The sequence below is a fragment of the Barbatula barbatula genome (assembly GCF_947034865.1).
Source record: "Barbatula barbatula genome assembly, chromosome: 10".
Taxonomy (NCBI): domain Eukaryota; kingdom Metazoa; phylum Chordata; class Actinopteri; order Cypriniformes; family Nemacheilidae; genus Barbatula; species Barbatula barbatula.
This window is the reverse complement of record NC_136773.1, coordinates 16,385,329-16,407,624: the sequence shown is the minus strand read 5'-3', so window position 1 is coordinate 16,407,624 and position 22,296 is coordinate 16,385,329. Positions and strand designations below refer to the sequence as shown.

The 22,296-nt window shown below is 40.1% G+C and overlaps 3 protein-coding genes across 6 annotated transcripts in view; all 3 read left to right on the top strand.

Moving 5' to 3' along the window:
• ripor1 (RHO family interacting cell polarization regulator 1) overlaps positions 1–3,709 on the top strand; it is a 47,178-nt gene extending 43,469 nt beyond the window's left edge. For all 3 annotated transcript variants that reach the window (XM_079465817.1, XM_079465816.1, XM_079465818.1), the window contains exons 18-22: positions 721–879; positions 1,243–1,439; positions 1,539–1,622; positions 1,758–1,848; positions 2,234–3,709. In XM_079465817.1, coding sequence (XP_079321943.1) covers positions 721–879; positions 1,243–1,439; positions 1,539–1,622; positions 1,758–1,848; positions 2,234–2,331 — 629 coding nt within the window. In that variant the 3' untranslated portion in view covers positions 2,332–3,709. The remainder of the gene's footprint in view (positions 1–720; positions 880–1,242; positions 1,440–1,538; positions 1,623–1,757; positions 1,849–2,233) is intronic.
• Positions 3,710–4,102: 393 nt separating this feature from the next.
• On the top strand, positions 4,103–11,114 carry ctcf (CCCTC-binding factor (zinc finger protein)). 2 transcript variants are annotated; one of them, XM_079465814.1, is made up of 13 exons: positions 4,175–4,330; positions 5,723–5,824; positions 5,993–6,550; positions 6,656–6,995; positions 7,099–7,269; positions 7,378–7,511; positions 7,596–7,716; positions 7,804–7,953; positions 8,071–8,231; positions 8,328–8,510; positions 8,603–8,741; positions 8,879–9,106; positions 9,186–11,114. In XM_079465814.1, the coding sequence occupies exons 2-13, from the start codon at positions 5,801–5,803 to the stop codon at positions 9,413–9,415; spliced, it is 2,439 nt and encodes an 812-aa protein (XP_079321940.1). In that variant the 5' UTR covers positions 4,175–4,330; positions 5,723–5,800; the 3' UTR covers positions 9,416–11,114. The 2 variants fall into 2 exon arrangements, with proteins under 2 accessions (XP_079321941.1, XP_079321940.1); XM_079465815.1 differs by lacking the exon at positions 5,723–5,824 and having other exon boundaries at positions 4,103–4,330.
• Positions 11,115–15,167: 4,053 nt separating this feature from the next.
• The window catches only part of carmil2 (capping protein regulator and myosin 1 linker 2), a 32,187-nt gene continuing 25,058 nt past the window's right edge, over positions 15,168–22,296 (top strand). The window contains exons 1-12 of the mRNA XM_079465610.1: positions 15,168–15,290; positions 15,471–15,565; positions 16,247–16,297; positions 18,630–18,689; positions 18,909–19,030; positions 20,418–20,515; positions 20,615–20,685; positions 20,779–20,852; positions 20,947–21,022; positions 21,565–21,653; positions 21,777–21,871; positions 21,965–22,051. Of these exons, the coding sequence (XP_079321736.1) occupies positions 15,173–15,290; positions 15,471–15,565; positions 16,247–16,297; positions 18,630–18,689; positions 18,909–19,030; positions 20,418–20,515; positions 20,615–20,685; positions 20,779–20,852; positions 20,947–21,022; positions 21,565–21,653; positions 21,777–21,871; positions 21,965–22,051 (1,036 nt within the window). The 5' untranslated portion in view covers positions 15,168–15,172. The remainder of the gene's footprint in view (positions 15,291–15,470; positions 15,566–16,246; positions 16,298–18,629; positions 18,690–18,908; positions 19,031–20,417; positions 20,516–20,614; positions 20,686–20,778; positions 20,853–20,946; positions 21,023–21,564; positions 21,654–21,776; positions 21,872–21,964; positions 22,052–22,296) is intronic.

Sequence of the window (22,296 nt, the reverse complement as noted above, 5' to 3'; positions counted from 1 at the left end):
TGTATATTGAAATATTCCCTTGTATGCTTAGCTGTTTTGTCCATTTTGTACAATACAGGTCATATTTTGATGCTTTTATCTAATGTAAGGGGGCATTAATATGCAAATATTATACAAAAATGCCCCCCCCGACATCCAAAATCAAAATGCTGTGTTGATTCAATAAATGCTTTGAAAATCTAGTTATTAGTTATTTGGTAAAGGTTAGTAGTATTAAATCTTAGAGCAAGGCATCTGACTAACCTGCTCTTTAAAGACGAATCACAAAATAACACTGCAATATTCTACAAGAAAATATTAGTTACTTATCTGTGCACTTCATTTGACCTCATAATCTTTAATGAAAAACCTTGACCTCCCTCGAAACGACTACTCATCACTTCCTGTCAAGAGTGCAAAGACTTCTTCATGGCATGGCAGGGAATAATCCTCCACGATTTACTGCAAACTTGCATTCAAATCTGCCTCCATTTTGTTAGCATCTTCCAACGGTCCAATCAATTCTGCCCTAAAATCATCTGTTTCACTCCAAAAAGGTGCCACGATCCGGAAAATAATCGTTACTTCCGTTTCATGCCGACTTTAAAAAAGCTCTTATAAGGACCAGACCTTTTGACATGTACTCAAAGATCTGGCTGCCTGAGCGCAAATTCTCTGTTTTAACTTGGACCAAAATCTCTTAAATGACTAGGTGATGACAGTGAACTTTGTCTGTGTTAGTATTTCTACGTCTGGTGGAGCGAATCCTTGAGAGGAAGTTGCCCAAGCGAGGAGGAGGTGCGGCCAGAGAGACTATCACACTCTTCCAGTTCTGGAGCTACCTGGAAGCAGAGGGAGTGAATGACCTGGACACGCACATTCCTGAGCTTGCTGAAGAAGGTACGTTTGGGGTTTACATAAAGAGGGGGTTCACACTCAGTCACAGCTTTATGTCATGTGCCTTTCATGTATTATGGAGCTTGGGAGAGAGTAAAATGAGAAATGTTTTTAAGATTCATTATGAGTGTAAATAGGCTACACCATTAAATCCTATTTTATGAAATACAAGCACTCATTAGCAAGAGTGATTGTGCAACACATGTAGTAGTATCGACCCCTCCCATCCTAACGGCACTATTATCACCCCACCTCACCCCTCTCCTGTTGTGGCTTCTTGCTATATTTTTCCACTCCTCACCCATTTAATTTCTCACTCCAGTGTATCTGTTTCATGCGTGTTAACCCCATTTTTCTCTCTTCCAGTGTGGCTTGTTCAATGCCTGCAGTCTGGAGATCAGGATGTTCTGGTGAAGTCCATGAAGAAGCCTCCAGAATGCAGTCTGAAGAGGGAGGGCCTGCGAGCAGTCAGTCTGCTTCTGAGAGACCCGAGGGGAAAGGTGTGCAGTGCAGCCAGCTCCTTGCTGCGGAGTCTAGCTGACCAAACCCGTCACAGGGAGAGGGTAAGATGGAATGTCTGACTGTGATCTTCCTTTGAATGATTGTTATGCACAAAGGATCTTGATGTAATCCACTCAATCTCTTTTACTATTCTGTACCAGGCGCTGGTGAGCTGTTTAGAGCTCTTGGAGGATGAGAGCATGGAGACGCGGGTGTGTGGATGTAAAGCACTGGCATGTCTGAAGGTCAGTTCCTGTGTATTTCTAAACATCTCTCCCCAACATCCATCATTACCCATGTCAGATGAGTTTTAGATCTGTAATCTGGAATCAGATTGCCTCCGAGTAAAATGTCCTGCTGTCTGTCTTTGTACATTACAGGCCAAAGAGAGCATTGAGCAGCTGGTGTATCTGTGCAGGACAGATAAGGAGGATGTGAGAGATGCTGCCAAACAAGCTCTGCTTGTGCTAGGTAAGCAATGGAAAAAACTACAGGAAAACTAGGAGGAATGTATAAATGTTATGTATTTTTCCCATTGATGTGGGAACTCTAAAATAGTTTTCATTCAATTTATTAATTTTAATAAAATAATAAAAATCATGTCCTGGAAAAGTTAATTTCTTCTGTGAAAATACATGTGATATGGGATAGTACATATACATTAGGCCACATGTATATCATCTTTGTAAGCTAAACTTTCATAGACAGCGTTCATTTACAAATTAGTCTGAATGATCATTTTTATCTTAAAGTATTTATAAACAACTGGTTATTCATGGCAAACGTTTTACGTGTTTAAACAAAAGCGATCAAGGGACATTGTCTCTAATTTCTGCTCTCTTCATTGTTTTCACAGGTGATGAGGGGAAAATTGCCCATCGACACATTGAGTCGTCCCAAGATGGAATGTCCCGCCTTTTTGCACCTGGCAGTATGGCCAGTACAGCTTTCTAACACAACCAACGGCGAGACTTATCCGAAAAATGTACTTTCGTCTCAGTATACTCGCTGTCATGACCATGCCAATTACAAACTATTTAATGCACACTTAAAAACTATCAAGAGTACAAATATTTTCTGTACAAGTGCAGTTATAGATGACAAATCATTGATCACACTCTCAAGGAGAGTGTTACCGGTGTCAGGACATGGACAGATACAATCAGTAAACGAGAGGATTTCTATGGCCCGTTTGTTATTATTTTTAGGACGACCTAAGATGATCTACTGTAAAGTGATATAGTAAGATGCATACACTCTTAAAAGAAAAGGTTCTATATAGAACCCCAAATAACCTTTTTTTCTAAGAGTGCAGTGAGTGTGGGGTGGGAATGGGTTTGTAAAGAATGTTTTGCTGCCTTGCTATTTGGCCCAATGGTGTTGCCTTCATGAATGCTTGACCCTGATCAGCAATACAAATGGTGTCCGTATTGACAGAGATGGAAAATTAAAGTGTTATTTTCACTTTATTGACACAAGTAGGCAGAACCTGATTGTTCACTTTGTGAAGAGTGCTTATGAGTGTGTACATATTGTTTGGAGAATGTATGTTGGTAGTTGGGGGCGGGTCAAACCCCAGAACGTAGGATGGAGATTTTGGAAAGCATTTCCTTAATCCCAACATATCATAGGGACCTTGTTGCCATTTAAAGTGTAACAGTGCCATCATTCCATTTCATGCTTAATTGATGCAAATTATATATCTATATTCCATTGGAAGTGTAAATGTTTCGTGTTTAATTTTAAATGTTAAAACCTTGACAGCAAAAGCATCTGTTTTGAATCACACTGCACTTCCGTAGATCTAAACCACTGGTAATCTCTGCTGTAAAGGTGGTGACTTTGTTTTTTATTATTATTATTTCTGACAATGTCACCGTTACTAGGAATGAAAGTACAATGGTGAAGTTTTGCCTTTCAATTGTTTCTGAAAAATTCTCCATGCTTGTGATCTTTTGCCATGCTCAACTCAGAGCATTTCCACAGTGCTGCTAGACAGTAAGGTTCTGAGTTGGAAGAGATGGTTAATTTTTACATAACATAATTTTTTGCTTTTTTCCAGACTTGCATGACAAAGAACGCCTCTTCAGTGTATAAGTGCCTCAATTTAGTGTGGGGAGCAAGAGAGAGTCAGATAGATATTATTTAAAACTCAAGACTGTGGTTTAGGATTACAAACTGCAGAACAGATTTAAATATATTTTCATTATTATCTACAGAATGTGCAGCATTAAAGAAGCGAGTTACTTTTTATTTCTCTAAATATGTATATTGTCTGACAAGGATTGTTGCTGACACCAACTGTAAAGGAACTATTAAATGATGAACACTATACCGTGGCTGTTGTTTTATTCACATATTTAGTTCTGAAGTTTATAAATGAAACGTGAGATAAATACATTTTAAAGTGTGGCATAGTTACGTGTATGCACATAAACCCAGACAAGCAGACGTTAACCACTAACCGACGTCTGGTTGTCCATTTATCACGAACAACATTAGATTTCACAGCTGAGTGTATTGCTTAAACTTTTCGTTTAACCTATTAAGTGTTTCATTTTCACTTTAACAATTAAAACGCAACATAATCAAATGCTCAATATAAAATACGTAGAACATATGACGACGCACTCCTAAAGAACATCCGTATTTCAAAAGTAGCGCCCCACCCGGCCAATCCGCAGAGTGCTTCGGTTTAAATTAGCGCCCCACCCGGCCAATCCGCACAGTGCTTCTGTTTACAGCCCTCCCCCTCGCAACCGCCCCCCTTCACGACGCGCGTGCGCAACAGCCGCTCAGGGCCGCCATTTTGTGCGGAGCCTACTCTGCAAAAGCGGGAGAGGATTAAAACCGTCGGAGGTGAAGGACGCAGTTTACTCCGTCTCGTACTGAAGGAAGAACAAACCCTGAGCGTTCTGTCGAATTCAACGCGAGAATAAATCACCAAACGCAGGTAAAACAGCACTACTTTTCCGAAAGGGGGGAGTTTGCAGGAGCTTTAATCGGCCTCTAGGTGTCACGATGGGGCTCCCAGTCCAGGCGGCTGGCGGGGGGTGTTTGTCTCCCTCTATCGTTATCGAAAATTTAGCAAAAAACATTTATAACTCAGAAGTTCAGGCTTCTGCCCGACTATTAAGCACTATTGAACCTATATCAGACGGGATTTCGCCCAGATTACTTTTTTTAGCGCTAGGATGTTTGTTTCCATCTTTAGGCCAGGCGTCCATTTTCTGTTTCTTCTCTTTGTTTCCTGTCTTTATGAACCCGCCGTTTCTGCACGCGCACTTAGCCAACCAGCTAACGTGCCTTTCAAACTTAACCAATTTTCAGTCGCACCACACCCAAACAGCCCAAAAAAGCATTTACACGTACAAACCACATTTTCGTGTGATCTAAAGCCGTGAAATATGTAAGTTTTCACACACGTCGTGTTCGCGCCCCTCCTCGCGCAATTCAACTAAAAAACGAAACATTCGGTCGGTTCGGCAAAAATAAAGTTGCGTTACCGAGGCCTCATGTGCCGTTTGCTCTCCCATTACATCCGAAAATGCGGTTGACATTGGAAATTGCGTAAAATGCCGAGTTTGTGGTGATGCAAGTTAGCATTAGTTCCGTTCCGGCTAGCGTATTGCGCAGATTCAAATCAAACGAGGAAGATGCCGTCGCTAAATGATACAGATGGCCATTTTCGATATGTCTTAGTCTAAGATCTTTCGCTCCCGGACCCGAGCACGTACCGGGGATTGATCGCCGCAGTTGTCGTTCTCCGACCGCTCTCATTGAAAGACTAACCTCAAGCAACAAACGACTGAAGGGATAAAAACCGAGAGAGCTCCCTCTACAACCCGTTTGGTAGTGGTACAAAAACACGATTAACCATCTCAGAATGCCCTCTTGCTGTGGAAAATCGTAAGCGTGTGTGGATGTAGGGATAGTGGACGTGTGAAACGTTTTGTGGGTTTAATGTGTTGACAGCGACTGTTCGTTTCGAAGGTGCCTGGTCATGCAGTCTAGTGAGGAAGTACTGTTAGAAGTGAATCGGGCGAGATGTTGTTGGCTCCCGATCAAGAGTTCATGAACGTGGTTGGGTGTAAATCAAAAACTAAAAGTTTGGTTGAGCTTGCAGCGAGGTTTGCTAAAACATTGCACATAGTATTTTTTTGTTAACAGCCCTTTGTCTTTTATTAGTATTGCATTTATAAAATGACAAGCAGATAATATATTTTTATCAATCATACAAGCAATGTACACGCTGTTATCTGACCTGTATCTGTGAAATTATATTAAATATGATTGATTTTTCCTAAGCCTGATTGATTGTCTGATTTATTTGCACCCCCTACAGATTGAGCTAGTTAGTAAGAGTTGAGACAGGTAGCTCATTCATCGGTGGCAGAAAGTGGTGGAGGCACGGGGTAGAGATATGATGTATTCCTGTTTGGTCCAGGTAATCTCACAGCATCCTGTGCAAACACTGAAGTCAATGGTGCAGTCAACTAACTTGTTTCAATTGACATGCTTGATGAGCATGTAGACACAGTTCAAATCACAGTCAGGAAGGATCATTTTAAAACGCTTCGTTTGGTTCTAAGTTCCCAGTTTTGGATTACTTTAGGTAATACCCATGGACGGGGGACCGATTGAGGCAGTGGTGGAAGATGCAGGGGATGCATTCAAGGCAAAAGAATGTAAGACATACCAAAGGCGGCGAGATGATGACGATGTGGGAGCTGAACTGCTGCAGGCTGCTGGGTTGGAGCAAGCCGATGCTGATGGAGAAGCTGTAGAGGAGGCCCAACAGCAACTGGTTGAAGATGTAGTGAACGTCAACAGCATGATGGTGATGGAGTCCCTGGACCCTGCCTTGCTTCAGATGAAGACAGAAGTTATGGAGGCTGCTGTTGGAGCACCAGTTTGCATGGCCGGTGCTGCCCATGAAGCTACTGTCACCACGGTGGACGACACCCAGATCATCACCCTACAGGTTGTAAACATGGAAGAGCAGCAGTTGGGGTTAGGAGAGCTGCAGCTGGTGCAGGTGCCTGTTTCCGCTGTGCCCGTCACCGCAGCCACTGTGGAAGAGCTACAGGGGACGCTGGTGGATGCTACTGTCATGCCTAAAGATGGAGAGCCGGTCATCTGTCACACCCTGCCGCTGCCTGAGGGTTTTCAGGTTGGTCATTACTCGTACTCGTTTTGGATTTAGTGAATTAGACCGTAAGAAATTTAGACTATGATCAGATCCTTGTAAGTCTCAATTTGATCATTTCTCCTAAAGGTGGTCAAGGTGGGTGCAAATGGAGAGGTGGAGACTGTGGAGCAGGATGAGCTCCAGGCCCAAGAGGAGCAGCCTCAACAGCAGGTGGAGGAGGAGATGACTGAAGCCCAAGCTGATGACCCGACCTGGGCCAAAGATCCAGACTACACACCCCCGGTCAAAAAGATCAAGAAGGCAAAGAAAAGCAAACTGCGCTACAACACAGAGGGAGATAAAGACATGGATGTGTCTGTGTATGACTTTGAGGAGGAGCAGCAGGAAGGACTGCTCTCTGAGGTCAATGCTGAGAAAGTTGTGGGCAACATGAAACCACCCAAACCAACTAAAATCAAGAAGAAGGGTGAGAACTTTTGACACATACTCTGATGTTACAGGCACTTGTGTATTAACACAATCTAGTAAGTGTTGCGGCTATGAGAATCACAATTCTCCTCTGTGTACAGGTGTTAAAAAGACATTCCAGTGTGAGTTGTGTAGTTACACTTGCCCACGACGCTCCAATCTGGACCGTCACATGAAGAGTCACACGGATGAGAGGCCTCACAAGTGCCATCTGTGTGGGCGAGCCTTTAGGACCGTCACCTTGCTAAGGAATCACCTCAACACCCATACAGGTACATCATTTCCAGTAAATATGCTTTGCAGTTTGAGAGTCTGGAGAGAACTATAAAACTTTCTCATTACATATATCGTTTATAATGTATAAATGTTGTTCTTGACAGGCACCAGACCACATAAGTGCACTGACTGTGACATGGCCTTTGTCACCAGTGGAGAGCTGGTGCGACACAGACGCTACAAGCACACTCACGAGAAACCATTCAAGTGCTCCATGTGTGACTATGCCAGTGTGGAGGTTAGTTTGAGAGCGTCACATTATCTTTTTTCAAGAAGTGTTGATGTAGTTCACTTAAATTGATCCTTAATCTTGATATTGCAGGTTAGCAAGCTGAAGCGCCACATTCGTTCACACACCGGCGAGCGTCCCTTCCAGTGCAGTCTGTGCAGTTATGCCAGCAGAGATACCTATAAACTGAAGAGGCACATGAGGACCCACTCAGGTCAGCAGCACAGACTGTACTCTTCCACACTCTTTCTCTCTAATGTATAATTTCCCTAACTGACTTCAGTATTCCTGGTGGTTTTAGGAGAGAAGCCCTATGAGTGCTACATCTGTCATGCACGTTTCACCCAGAGTGGTACCATGAAAATGCACATCCTGCAGAAGCACACAGAGAACGTGGCTAAGTTTCACTGCCCCCACTGTGATACAGTTATTGCCCGCAAGAGTGATCTCGGTAAGACCCTCTGTTGTTACAGCTTGCATTTACAATATTTGGGTGTTATGGAGATTCTTTTGCAAAATTAAATCAGTAGAATTTCAGGATGACAAGTTGTTGCTGCTTTCTCTCCAGGTGTACATCTCCGTAAGCAGCATTCCTACATTGAGCAGGGCAGGAAGTGCCGTTACTGCGATGCAGTGTTTCATGAGCGTTATGCCCTCATCCAGCATCAGAAATCCCACAAAAATGAGAAACGATTCAAGTGTGACCAGTGTGACTATGCATGTCGTCAGGTTTGTGAAAAAATCTTGTTTGAGCGCTAAATACTGTATAAATACTCTATATTGTAGGCCTTGAATACAGTTGTTTTGTGTACCTTTTGCTAACAGGAGCGTCACATGGTCATGCATAAACGCACCCATACCGGGGAGAAGCCATACGCGTGTACCCAATGTGATAAGACCTTCAGGCAGAAACAGCTCCTGGACATGCACTTTAGGCGCTACCATGACCCAAACTTTGTACCAACGTCCTTCGTATGCACCAAGTGTGGCAAGACTTTCACTCGCAGGGTATGATGAGCTCATGGAAGTTTTGATGTTTAAAAGTACCTGTGGATGCATTGAAGATTATCTAATGAGATGTATTTGTTATTGATTGGCAGAATACCATGGCCAGGCATGCAGAACACTGCACTGGGATGGAATCTGCTGATGGAGAAAATGGAACTCCACCCAAGAGAGGTCGTGTTGGCAGAAAGAGGAAGATGCGCTCTAGAAAGGATGACGACGATGATGACAGCGGTGAGTGACCATGGTTCAGCGACGCTTAGTTTTATTACTAGTTTACATATGAACTTCTCAGTAATCGAGTAAACAACTCGTTTTAAGAATAAGGATGGGTTTGATTGTTTATAAATGATACTAAATATGAATTCTAGATGAGCATGGAGAGCCTGATCTGGATGACATTGATGAAGAGGATGAGGATGAAGAGATTCTTGATGATGATGATGATGATGATGATGAACACATGGATGTGGAACAGGCCCCACCCAGCATTCCCATCCCTGCTCCAGCTGAACCTCCTGTCAAGAGGAAACGGGGAAGACCCCCCAAGAATGCACCCAAGGTTTCTCCTGCCACGCCTAGTCCAAAAACCACTGCAGGTATGCGCTGTCGCATATAATGACGCTATTTGTTTAATCTGTTCAAATACGTTTATTAAGTGACCTTTTCTGCTTCAAGCTACCGCTGCCATAATCCAAGTGGAGGATGAAAGCACAGGGGCCATTGAGAACATCATTGTGAAAAAGGAGCCTGAAGGCACTGATGCAGTTCCTGAACCCACCCAGCCGGTGGTGGAGGAGGTAGAGGCAGTCGAGGCTGGTGTAGAAACAGTGCAGATAGCCGTCCCTGACCCTGCACCTAACGGTGATCTAACTCCTGAAATGATCCTTAGCATGATGGACCGGTGATCTGGGGACACATCTCCACGCACAGGCTGATCAAACACACACGCTTGCAGAAATACACATCCTTGTATGTGTCCCATTACTATATATACACTTGCTCACAGCTTTCTCACCTCTTTCAACACCATGCTTTTCTTTTGAATCCTCATGTCTATACCCAGATGTCAAAGCAAATTTTCTAAGACTTCATGTTGTACTCCCGTTTACTATAAAACCCAACTAAGTTCTTAAATTTTGTCTTTCATAACATTTATACACATGAGGATTTAAAAACCGTGCATGGAAACACATTTTCCTGTCATAGCATAGTTTTGCTGCGGAGTTTTTTTTTGTTGCTGTGTGTACTTTGAGGGGTGAGAGCGGGAATGCACGGCATCTCGAGGCTTAACGTGGTGTGCTACATGCATATAGACTTCTCTTTTCTCAGCTAACCTGATGTGTTTGTTTTTCCTAATCAGACATTGCCATGGCAGTACTGAGAAACAATATAATTTTGTGCCTGGTCAAGCCTTGATATCTAGAATTGCTGTCACTGCTGTAGAAAAGGGTAATTTTGACCCAACTGTCCAAAAAAAATCCTCTTTATGATGACGTTTATTCGCGGTTTGTTCCCCGGGCTCTTTCATTGGTCACAGTTGATGATGTTAGAGAGAGTAGAAATGTGGCCATCTGATTATCAAGCCAGGGACATCCATCCATTCACATGTCTAAAACCGTTGATAAAGATGTACAAAAAAGGTAATCTTTGCTAGTCTTGCTTGTAAATAACTTTTATTTTCTGTTTTATTATGAACATTTTAATCTTTTCTAGCGATTTGATGACCGGAATGCTAGGGCAATGGCTTTTAACAGTAGTTGTTTGAAACATGCCACGCCACCGACGGCTTTCAAATTACTAACTGGTAAAAATGAGAGCCTGAGGAATTATGTAGGTTGCATAAATCCCCTTTCTTTCGCTCCTTCTGTAGCGTAAATCTTGCATTTCAATCTTGCTTGTCTGGGAGGGGTTGCTTAATGATGAAGCTGAACTTTTTGTCGTCATTTTAAGGTGACAAAATTCCAAAGTTATGAATTGGCCTAAATGTTGGATTTTGTAAAAGAAAGAAAAGGGACAGAACTGGGAAATACAACAATGTGCATGTCTCATAAATCCCTTGAAACTGTTGTGATGTGGTTGTCTTTCCTGCAACCAGCCCTAAATATTAAACTATGTCCTGAAGTTCGATCAAAGTACGATTATATTTCAAAGGATACTGAAAATGAAAAAGATGTCTTGCAGTTTACAATAGGTTTATCAGACCACATATAATTTAAGTAGATTGATATGGGTGTTTGAGGAAGATATTTTGATACGACCTGTTTCTAGAAGGGAAAGTTTGGATAGGATATTTGTAAAAAGTTTGTCACTTGTAAAAGCAATGTCCTTTTAATTTCTGATCTCTTTTTGTTTTTCTCCTTCAGAATAATGTTTTCCTCCAACATGTAATTGCATTTAAATCGCTTTCTTTTTTAAGCTCTTAAAATTCTAGGTTAATATGCATTTTGTTTTTTTACCTAGCTGTACTGAGTGAATTTTACAATGATCAGAAAACCAACCTTATAAAGACATTTATTATGGCTGAGTGGGGCATAGAGGGCAGATGAAGAAAGATGGTGTGGGGAATGTATTGCTGTACAGCTAAATAAAAAAAATATTGTCCTATGTCAGTGTTTGTTTTTACTTTTTTTCACATGTTCAAAATAATAGCAGTCCAACATCACTTACCAGATCAGTCACTGTTTTTGGTAGAAATTCTATTTCTGTGTGGCAAATATTTTACAAGTAGGTGTCATGACATGCATGCTGCTAATTTTGTGTAATTGAATCATAAATTGGAAAGGGCGTGTCCAAAATAATAGCTGTGTGGTGTTCAATAAGAGAAGTAAATAATTCTGTGAAAAACTTAGGTCAAACAAGTGGCCCTTATTTAATGATAAAGTGAGGAAAAGTTGTACTGTTCATTTCTCTCTGAAAATTAGAGCAAAAAGGGTGGTTCCAGACATTGTTCAGAAGAGTACTTTGATAAAAAAATGTATAAGAGAGGGAAAAACATAAGTGCAGCAAATGATAGGCTGCTCAGCTAAAATTTATATCAAATGCTTTAAAATGGCAACCAAAACAGAAAACTACCATTCGAATGGATTTATTGTTTATTGGCTTAGTCACAATATTTAAATTTGGACTGCTAGATGGCGCACTTTCAAAACAAAAGGCTAAATGACGTTATGTAGGAGAGTGGATTTATGGGACACGTCGTTTGCACAATCCAGAGGCGTATCGAGATCGCCCATCATGTTCACTGCCGAGGTTTCTCTGGATTTGCACATTCTGGATACTGTAAGTACACAACTGCATGAAATATATGACACTGCGCAAGGGATCTTTGGATATTTCATAAAACAATTTTTCCATATTGTGGCTTTAAAGAGGTCATGTTGCCTTTTGCTGAAGAAGAATGCCCTTTCAACAAGACAACGACCCCAAACACACCAGTAAGTGAGCAACATCTTGGTTTCAGACCAACAAGATTAATGTTATGAAGTTGCCAGCCCAATCTCCAGAACTTAATCCAATAGAAAATTTGTGGGGTGACATCAAAAACCCTGTTTCTGAGGCAAAACCAAGAAATGCAGAGGAATTGTGGTCTGTAGTGCAATCTTGGGCTGGAATACCTGTATTGAAATAAGTTATTATAAGGGTGTTGAGCTTTACTCACTTATTTTTGAACAACTGTACATGCATACATGTACTGTGGATATAGACAATAATCAAATTGTATTACTTTGCAGCTTGAAATGAAGATGGAAACACTTTTAGTTAGTCCAGCTGTATTAACTCTGATCTGGATGGCTGATGATTGTATCTGCCAAATCCCAGAGGACCTGATCATGGCTCCAGCAATACCTCCCATCCACCAAAGTCATCAGACAGCAGCTGAGGATATGCTCCAGTGTGCCACTCCTTTGGCACAGTTGGCATGCTGGAGAGTCTACTAAGCGCCAGCGATGTAAGTTGGATGGGCTGGGTAGAAAGTTGTACACAGAACTGACGAGGAACTTGATGCGCAGTGCTTCAGAGCTCCACAACTCTGCCCAGGTGATTTTACGCTGCTCTGCGTTCTCCCACCTAGTCGAGGAGCCTTGCTGGAATATCCATAGTTATGGAATATACATAGCGCTGGTAAGATCCAACCAGAGTACGGCAAGGTCTCCTCTGGTCTCCTTTGCCTCCCCCATCAACTGGCTCACCACTCCGTGTTTTCGAAGCATTCAGGTACTCCTCTATGTACAGTCTATGTACCCGATTTTCAAGAGGAACTCCATTAGCCATTGACACACAATCTTGAAGATTTTCCCTTCTATGCAGAGAAGCGAGATTATACGAAACTGCTCGGTGGTGCTTGCATTCTCTTCTTCGGGTATCCGGATCCCTCAGCTGATCTCCATTGGGTGGCTGATCTCCATTGGGAAGCTGCTTTCCCTCTCTGCCAAAACACCTTCAGGATTTTTCATAGTCGAACAAGTAGCTTTGGGCACTGTTTGTAGACTTGTAAACTCAATCCGGTGTAGCTCATCATCTTACTGAATGGCACACAATGCCATTTGACTCAACTGTGGTAATTTTGATTAGCTCAGCATGAAAATAACCTTTGTAGTGTTGAAACAAGCAAGTAACTATGGGCAGCAAGGCACTGTCCAAAGATCTCCGGCATAAAGTTGTGAACAGATACTTATGAACAGATAAGTTGTGAAGGCAGGAGATGGATACAAAAATATCTGCAGGTTCGTTATTCACAGATAACAATCTCTCAAAACTAATAACACATGGTAACCTGGATGCAGGAAATCATTTTGAATGTTGTTTTTTGACAAATTCAATATAAATATGTCTTTTTATAACATATATGACTTTATATTTACAAATGATTCAAGCATGTACAAACAGCCGGCTGTTATCACTAAATAAGCCCCTTCAGTGTGATACAAGACCCTCCGCTTCATTTCGGGTTCTGATCACAATGTCTGGGCTTATTTCTGCAATACCAACCTGCTGCCTGTACATTATCCCTTAGCTAGAAGCACCTAGAAGTCTATTATTAAAAAGAAGGGTGTTTGGTACAACACAGACCCTCCCTGGATCAGGACGGCACTCCAAACTGGATGAAAGAGCCAGGAGGAAATTGGTCAGAGAGGCTTCCAAGAGGCCCACATCAACACTGAAGCAGGCTTGTATGGGAGGATTGCATGAAAAAAACCCACTCCTTAAGAAAGGCCAAATGTAGTCACGACTGAGCTTTGTCTAAACGCACATTGACGATTCTGAGGCCACATGGAAAAACACAATTCCTTCCATAAAGCATGGAGGTGTTATGTTATCTCTGTATCAGGGACCTGAGCACTTATATGGATGGTGCAAAATACCGTCAAATCCTTGAGGAAATCTACTGCCCTCTGCCAGGAAGTTTAAGGGAAGACGGTTCATCTTCACAAAATGACAACGACCCAAAGCACGGAGCAAAACTGACCACAAAGTCGTTAAAGGAGAAACAGGTGAATGGCCTAGTCAAAGCCCAGAAAATCGGTCCGAAAACCACAGTGCAAAGAAGGGTGGGCAAATATTGCAAATTATAGATGTGCAAAGCTGGTAGAGACATATCCAAACAGACTAAAGGCTGTAATAAAAGCAAAAGGTGGTTCAACAAAATACTGACACAAGGGGGTGATCCTTTTTCCTACTCGGTGATTCTTGTTTTCTATTTTTACTGACATGTTGGTGTTATGTCTTTCTCTTGGATGTTATAAGTTGCACTACAAGTAAATACAGCTGAATAAAACAAAAACTGTGTTCATCTTAATTTCAAGCTGCAAAGCAACAACATGTGATTATTTTGAAGAGGGGTGATTCTTTTCTATACCCACGGTGTATACAACATTTATAGCAGGAAGTTGAAGCAGTTATGAAAATGGTAAAGAAATGTGACACAGTAGCTATCGCGATACAGCAAAAACTGTGTAATTATCTTAAACGTGTCGTATAAATATTGAGATGTTGCTTGACTAATTTAAGTTAATGCTTTTCTGATGTGTATTGTAGTGGAGTTTGCTGATAAAACATGTGATTTGTTTAAACCTTAATGTTTAGAGATTTCAGTTTCAAGTAAACAATTTTCCATCAAAAGGAGATACAGAGTACACTCTTAAAAGTAAAGATGCTTAGAGGTTTCTTCACAACGATGCCATAGAATAACTGTTTTTGGTTCCACAAAGAACCATCTCTTTTCTTCTATTTTTATAATCTGATTCACCACAAAAAACGGAAAGGTTCTTCGGAGGTTAAGCTTCTTTATGGAAACATTTAGACAAAAACGTTCTTCTATGGCATCATGAAGCACCTTATTTTTAAGAGTGCTGCTTTGTTGTTCGTTTGTATCTACCCATATAAAGTGAGCACTTATAATGTGATTTCAAAATTGTATTTTATATGTTTTAAGCTGTCAGTATGTGACTTAAGCGGTATCTTTTGCAGTGTAAATTTCTGGTTAAAAGCAACCTATCATTTGCAAACAAATAATTTTTGCATTTGTGTTGTAGTTTTAATTGAGTGAAACTGCCTGTCATAGGATGCTCTTCGTGTTCAGGTGTCACATCCTGTCTCAGACCTGTACTCTCAAACTGTGGTTTTCCCCATGTGCATGAATCATAGAGCGGCAGGATGTGTGTATGTATGAGGGTGTCACTTACGGTTGTGAGATTTGCTGGCGTTGTCCTAGCCCATTGCCAGCAGTTTACCGAACAGACATAATGGCAGCACAAACAGAAGTTCCCTTTTGTCTTAAAGGTATGGTGAATTTTACAACATACTACTGAATTACAGATACATTACCTCGTTTGTTTTATCCTGAGATGCTCAGATATCTGGTTTGTACATCTTACAGTAAATAGTTTGGGCTCAAGCTTTTCTTGGTTTGTGCTTTAGTTCATACGCGTGTTATATGCTGGTTAAATGTTTGTTTTACAGAGAGCATAACCAAGTACCTGAAGCCACTAAGGGTGAAGTTCATGGGTTTGGTGCATCTCAACCAGTGCAAAGGAAGAACAGAGAGCCGAGTGTTGGTACGCTAATCTCAACCCTCATACACATTTTGTAATACGTATCGGACCGTGCAGACCTTTTTGTGAGTTATGATGTATAGCATCATTCAAAAAAGGACCACATTTAAAATGTGGGATTAAAATTTTTCTTGTATGCAATCTCTAGTCTTTGTACAAATCGTCAAATATTCTTGCATCAATTGAAACTAATTGAAACATTTTAAGATCATGTTGGAATTACCTGAATGATCAGGACCTGATACATTTGAACTCTTACTTTAGTACAAAAACTGTTGCATAAACAGCTACTAGCAATTTGTGAAGAATATTCAGTCTTTTCAGATTTCTGACCCACCTTCCTAAAGAAGTTATGACCAGTCTTAAAAAGTTAGATGACTTGTAAGACTAGTAAGACCGGTCTAAGCAGTTTTTACAACCTGCCCCTGGTCTCATACGCAAATACGTCCTTGTTTTATTGCTTGAGTGTGATGCTGTATGTGTATTTATTTATTTATGGCACAGCATAGATCACAATTTTCCAATCAGATTGCCTAGCCAAAAACTGAAAGCCCTGTGCAAGCAGATTTGATAATAAAGCTGAAAGTGAGTCGGTACATTGTCGTTTTCCTCCCAGCAGATGGCGCTAGACCCACATATACACATCATATTTACAAACTCTGTTCCTGTTTTTGTTTATGACAGGCGATGTCTCAATGGCGGGCTCATTTATTCTACAGCAAGCATCCAGTTAAGGTGGGAAACATTCATATTTTATCCTGTATTACAGCACACCAAGGGGATGGCAGTCATTCATTCCAACAAGAGGGCATGTTTTACGTATTAATGAGTGATCGATGCCACACACACACACACACACACACACGTCAAATGTTTTTTGTACACACCTGTCTGATGATGTGATTAATCTTACAGCAGAGATGTACATTCAGAGGGTCATACAAGCCTACAATGGCCCCCAAAGTGTATGAAATTATAACCGTAAATATTAAAACTGCAATGACCATGCATTACATAACACAACTTGACCAAATGTAAAACGAAAGTGACATGGATACTTTCAAATATAACATTTTATGAACAATAGATAAAGTTTTAAACAAAGTTCAAACTAACATTCCCGTCGCCATATGTTCGAACATTTTATGAATGCGGCCATGTGATGACGTACACCTGTATGACACCTGTACCTACGTCACCTGTGGGATCTTTGAGTAGGCTAATGTTAATCGACTCAAGTTTAAAGCTGTTTATAATAATCGAAAATAAATGCGGAAAGCGAAGTTCTCAGTATGAATGTTAACAATTATGCTAATCAACTGTAATGAAATTATATTTATGAATACAATTTATTAAACACGCCTGTTGATGGATTAATTAACTTAATTGCTCGAATAATTATATGAAAACCTATTAATAATATCCCTGAAAAATGGATCTAATGTTTTGTTGTGCATATGTGTCTTGCATTGATTTAAATGAAGCTTGATAAGGACAGTTCCCCAAAAAATGAAAATTCATGTCATTCCAAACCTGTATTACTTTCTTTCTTCTGTAGAACACAAAAGCCGACATTTTGATCAACATCTGTAACCTAACAGATTGGTACAACGTATCTTCGTTTGTGTTGCACATAAGAAAGAGTCATACTGGTTTTGAGTGACAGACTGAATAAATGTTAACCAGATTTGTCCATAGAAAGTGTCTGTTATAATACCAACAACCAGGAAATTACAATGTTAAACTTAGATCAAGAATGTTAAGTCCATTCTTCCATTCTAAAGAAAAAGGAAGTAGTCTGAGAGCCAAAACCCTGCAACTAACCTTGAAGCAGTGCATTTAACACGTCATGAAAATATGCAGCCGATCAAACAAACAGTAGATTACGAGCAGGAAAGTCAGTAGGTCGCGTTCAGTATTAACTCACAGTGCTGTGGGGTGAAATATTTCTTAGTAGAACACTTTTTAATATGTTTTATACACCTAAATGGAAAAACTGTTTTGATCTGTGAAATCAAAACCCAATGAATAGACAAAACCTACTGAGATCTCACGTGGAGTGCCTTGCAAAAGTATTCATCCCTTAATTTTATTCACATTTTGTTATGTTGCTGCCTTATCTTGAACTACTTTCAATCATTTTTTACATTAATCTATACTCCATGCACAATAATGTCAAAACAAAAACAGATTTGTTACTTAGAACTTTGCAAATTTATTAAAACTAAAAAAACAAAAATAAGTACGTTGCTTAAATATTCATACCCTTAGCTCAGTAGTTGGCTAAAGACTCTGGACGGCACTCCAAACTGGATGAAAGAGCCAGGAGGAAATTGGTCGGAGAGGCTTCCAAGAGGCCCGAATCTTTTGGGATCTTTACACATCTGCATATGGCAATTTTTGTATACCGTCTGCCCTGTCTGAGGTTCTGAATGTTCTGGGCTAGATTTTCATGATCATTATCTCTGTATTTTGTGCCGTTGAGTTTTTCCTCTTCTCTGACAAATGCCCCAATCCCTGCAGCTGAAAAGCACCCCACATCATGATGCTGTTTCCGCCACACTTTACTGTTGAGATGGTATTGTACAGGTGTTGAGCTTTGCCTGGTTTTCTTCAGACATGATGAAAGAAACTGAGATTCATCAGATTTGAGATTAAAAACGAATACATTTAAATAAATGTTAATAAAAGTTATCTTTGTTTTGGCATTATTGTGCATGGAATGTGAATTAATTTAATGTTTTTAAGATAAGGCAGCGACATAATAAAATGAAGGAGAATGAATACTTTTTCAAGGCACTGTACATGCTACAATGGTTATATGTGATTATATACATTGCAAAAGCGTTGTATGGCTATTTGTAGTTAGACATTGAATGTGTGTAACTTTGTACTAGTTTCTGGGGAAAACTCTTGTTCCAAAGCTGTTTGAGTTTCAATAAATGACCCAGCCTCCCCACACCCACCTTCTCTTTTTTGTTAACTTGTGAGTCACTGTGTTTCCTGTGTTATTTGCTGCATATACATGTCAAAGTGTTTTTTTATGACTGTCATTGGCTTGATGCAGGTGGAGAGCTCCTTCAGTTATCTAGAGATATATGCCATTATCATTGAGAATATTGAACAGGTACGAGATCTTTCATTTAACTATTGTATTATAGAATGTTACATTAATGTGACATAGGGTTAATGGCTGGATCATCTGATCTGTTTTAATCGGTTATTAATCTCAAAGGCTGTTAATAGCAAATGAAGATGTCCAGCAGTGTATCACTTAACAAAGATTTACTGAGAGACAACCGTGCAGATTGTTTTCATTCATCTTTTCCCGTTATTTGTGTGTCAGGTGGTTATTGAGACAGACAGGCAGATCTACTATCTCAACCTGATGTCTGTGCGAGACCTGGAAGCCGTGGTCACTCAAGTCACTGCTTCACTTAAGAAGATCTTCCCTGATTCATCTCCAGGGTCAGTGAGTGATCCAGACAGACGGCATTACCTTCAACACGTTTGATTTAGCATTAACTTTATTAGTGCTTTAACTAAAGTCTGCCATAAAGGAAAAAGTGGGTGATGGTTCCTTTTGTCCAGATTTTGTACTTGATAAATGTTTTGGTTGCTTACATCATAAGATCTTTACAACTTTGACTCATTTCTGCTGGGAATCCTTTACAAACTTGTTTGCCCACAAACAGAACACATATGACCTTTAAAGTAGGGATCGTTGTAACACTCAAATGTAACATTGGTAATAATAACTTAACGCACATTGCACTCACCCCTTTTGGAGAAAGATCCAGCTCATTCAAAATAATAACTATTATTATTATTATTATTAGAACCTACATTAAAAATATATTTTGCATCTTAAAATTAGTTTGAAGAATTACATTTGGAGTATTACAAAAACAATGCTGTTTTATTGCTACATGAATGTAATGTCAAGTATTTTGTATTTCTTATTCGTTGTACCTGATGTAATTAACTACTTATGTGTCAAATATGTAAGGCACAATTTTAAAGATTTATGCTTAATGTTTTATTAAAGTGCAAAAATGCTGTTATCATTTACTTATCATTGTTCCAAATCTGTATAAAATGATTCTGCTGAATACCAGATATTTGGAAGAATGTCAGTTACCGAACAGATCTCATCCCCTTTTTACTGCAGTAGTTATATCAATATGGCCAGATGAGGAACGATGCCACACATGAAGTTGAAGTGAACAAGTAGTTTAATGTACTCCAGGGGGTAAAGATCCGGTGATTTCTTCGCTCTGGTAAGGGGGGGGGGGGGGTTGGAGACTTGGAGACGGGTGGTAGACAAAGGGCAGAGGTTACAGTAGTAGGGAAAATAAATACTTTGGGAGTCAATGGGGGATGAGATTTGTTTGGTTACATTCTTTCGAATATCTTAATTTGTGTTTGGCAGAAAAAAATATGAATACAGGTCTGGAACAATCTGATGGTGAGTAAATTATGACCTAATTTGGTCACACTTCAGTATAGGGGGCATTTTTGTTATTTAAAATCATTACCTAAGACCTTTTCCCCCCTAAACTCTTAATTTGTTGCTAATTAATAGTTAGTAAGGTAGTTGTTAGGTTAAGGTATGGGGTAGGATTGGGGATGTAGAGTGTGGTCATGAAGAAAATGTGCTTTATAAGTACTAATAAACAGCTAATATGCCAATAATGGGCATGCTAATAACAACTAGTTAATTGTGAGATTTGCCCCTATACTGAAGTGTCACCTAGAATTTGTATTTTTGGGTGATCGATCCCTTTAATAAATGAGCAACATTCGAAACCCCTCATTGTGTATCCTCATTCACAACGTCTTTCCTTTCTTTCAGGAAGCTATTAAAGAAAATTCCCCCCGACCTACAAGAGCGTCTGTGTAGTCTTGCCTCCAGAGTAGAACAACACATAAATGGAGCTGTTGGACCATGTGGTCAGAGGATTATGTCATCACTGCAAACGATTACATGTCGATATAATAACAAGATTAGAGCAGATGAGCAGTTCTTTCTTCCTCTTTGATCTTCCGCAGGAGGTTTCTCTGACACGTACGCAGCATTGTGTGACTTCAATGAATTCCCATGTTGTGAGGAAGTTCAGTGGGTCTGTGAAATTCATAACTAATTGATATCATGTTAATGGAAATATTCGGGGTAAAATTATGTTTTTTATGAATATTGCTTTTGTTGTTTTTAGGATGTTGACAACATTTACCATATTCAAAACTGTCGGGTATTTAACATTGTAGACTTCAGTCATTTAGACAACAGGTTGGTCAAACACCTTTTTACATGAATTAAAATGATGTGCATTTTTATCTTGTGATTTGTCTACTATAATATAATGTATTCACTTCTTAAACAGAGACTTGGCTTTAGCTGTAGGCGCCTTGTCTTTCAACCAGTGGTTCACCAAGATATGCAGCAAGGACTTCAAACTGGTAAATACTGTTATGCAGAATTTTATTGACAGGGACATTTTATTTTGGGAAATTAGGATACATCAACAGCATTTAAATTCATGTTTCTACAGCCTTGTCTCATATGAAAAATACAGTGAGCTGTTAAACTCTGAATGGTTTATGCGTAAGATTTTAGACTGTCATGATATGTGCCAGTTACTTTTGTTAAATAAATGGCTTTTGTTGGTCCGAGCATCAGGCATGGCAACAACACAAGACACGCTCAAAAGGCCCCTTAAATCTTCTCAGTGTGATATTTTTCTCGTGGAAATGGGGAGACGATTTAGAGAAAGGTAGAACAATGAATTGTAAAAGAAGCCACTTACTTCAGTCACCGACAAACTGGAGAGCCGAGATGTTTTACTTTGCCTGACCGTCAATGTGCCTCTATCATACTGTAGATGGATATTAGATGTCATTTTTTTATTTTGATATCATGCAGCCAGTGAAAACGTGACAACAGTAGCTACAGAATCACAGGCTGATTTTCAGATGTGTTTTTTCTGCTCTTTGTTCCTCAGACACCTGATGTTCAGGATCAGGTCCTCTACATGGTCACCAGGTCAAGCTCTCTGGAAGAAGTTTGTCTGGAAGCCAGTGGCCTCCGAATGTGAGTTTATTCGAGAATGAGACAATCCAAGTTTTAATACAGTCTATAAATTAGGTTATCATTTACGTGTTGGCGTCCTCTTCACTATTTCTTGTTGTAAATGTCATTTCAATCCTGCTGCAGGGATTTTGCTGTTAAATTGTCCAGCGCTCTTTGGGACAATTCTGCCTCGGCCATCCGTATCATCAACTTGTCCGTCAATGCTATAGAGGAAAAAGGTGCCATATATTCTTTCTCATATGGGACCTCAGGTCTTTGTACAAATGTAGACATCTTATACAGAAACTGTGTCTTTGTGTCCATGCGGTCAGGTGTGATTGCTCTCAGTCAAAGCTTGGGCAAATTGCCCCGTGGCCTCAATCAGCTGTATCTCTCAAAGGTCTCCCTGTCTCCGAGAGGTACGATATTCACATCTTATCCCCTTTTAAAGTATAAAGCTTTATCAAGACAGGCTGCTGTATTTACTACTGTGAAGAAGTAAATACATCTTGTACACATCTTGAAAGAATATGCTAGCATCACTGTCACAATGCAAAGGGTTTGTAAATGTTTGGCAGGGCATTAGTAATTACTAACAAAAGAAGATCTTAAGCTCTGTTGAAATACAATATCTTGGGAATTTTATCGTTCCTCCTGTTGCTGT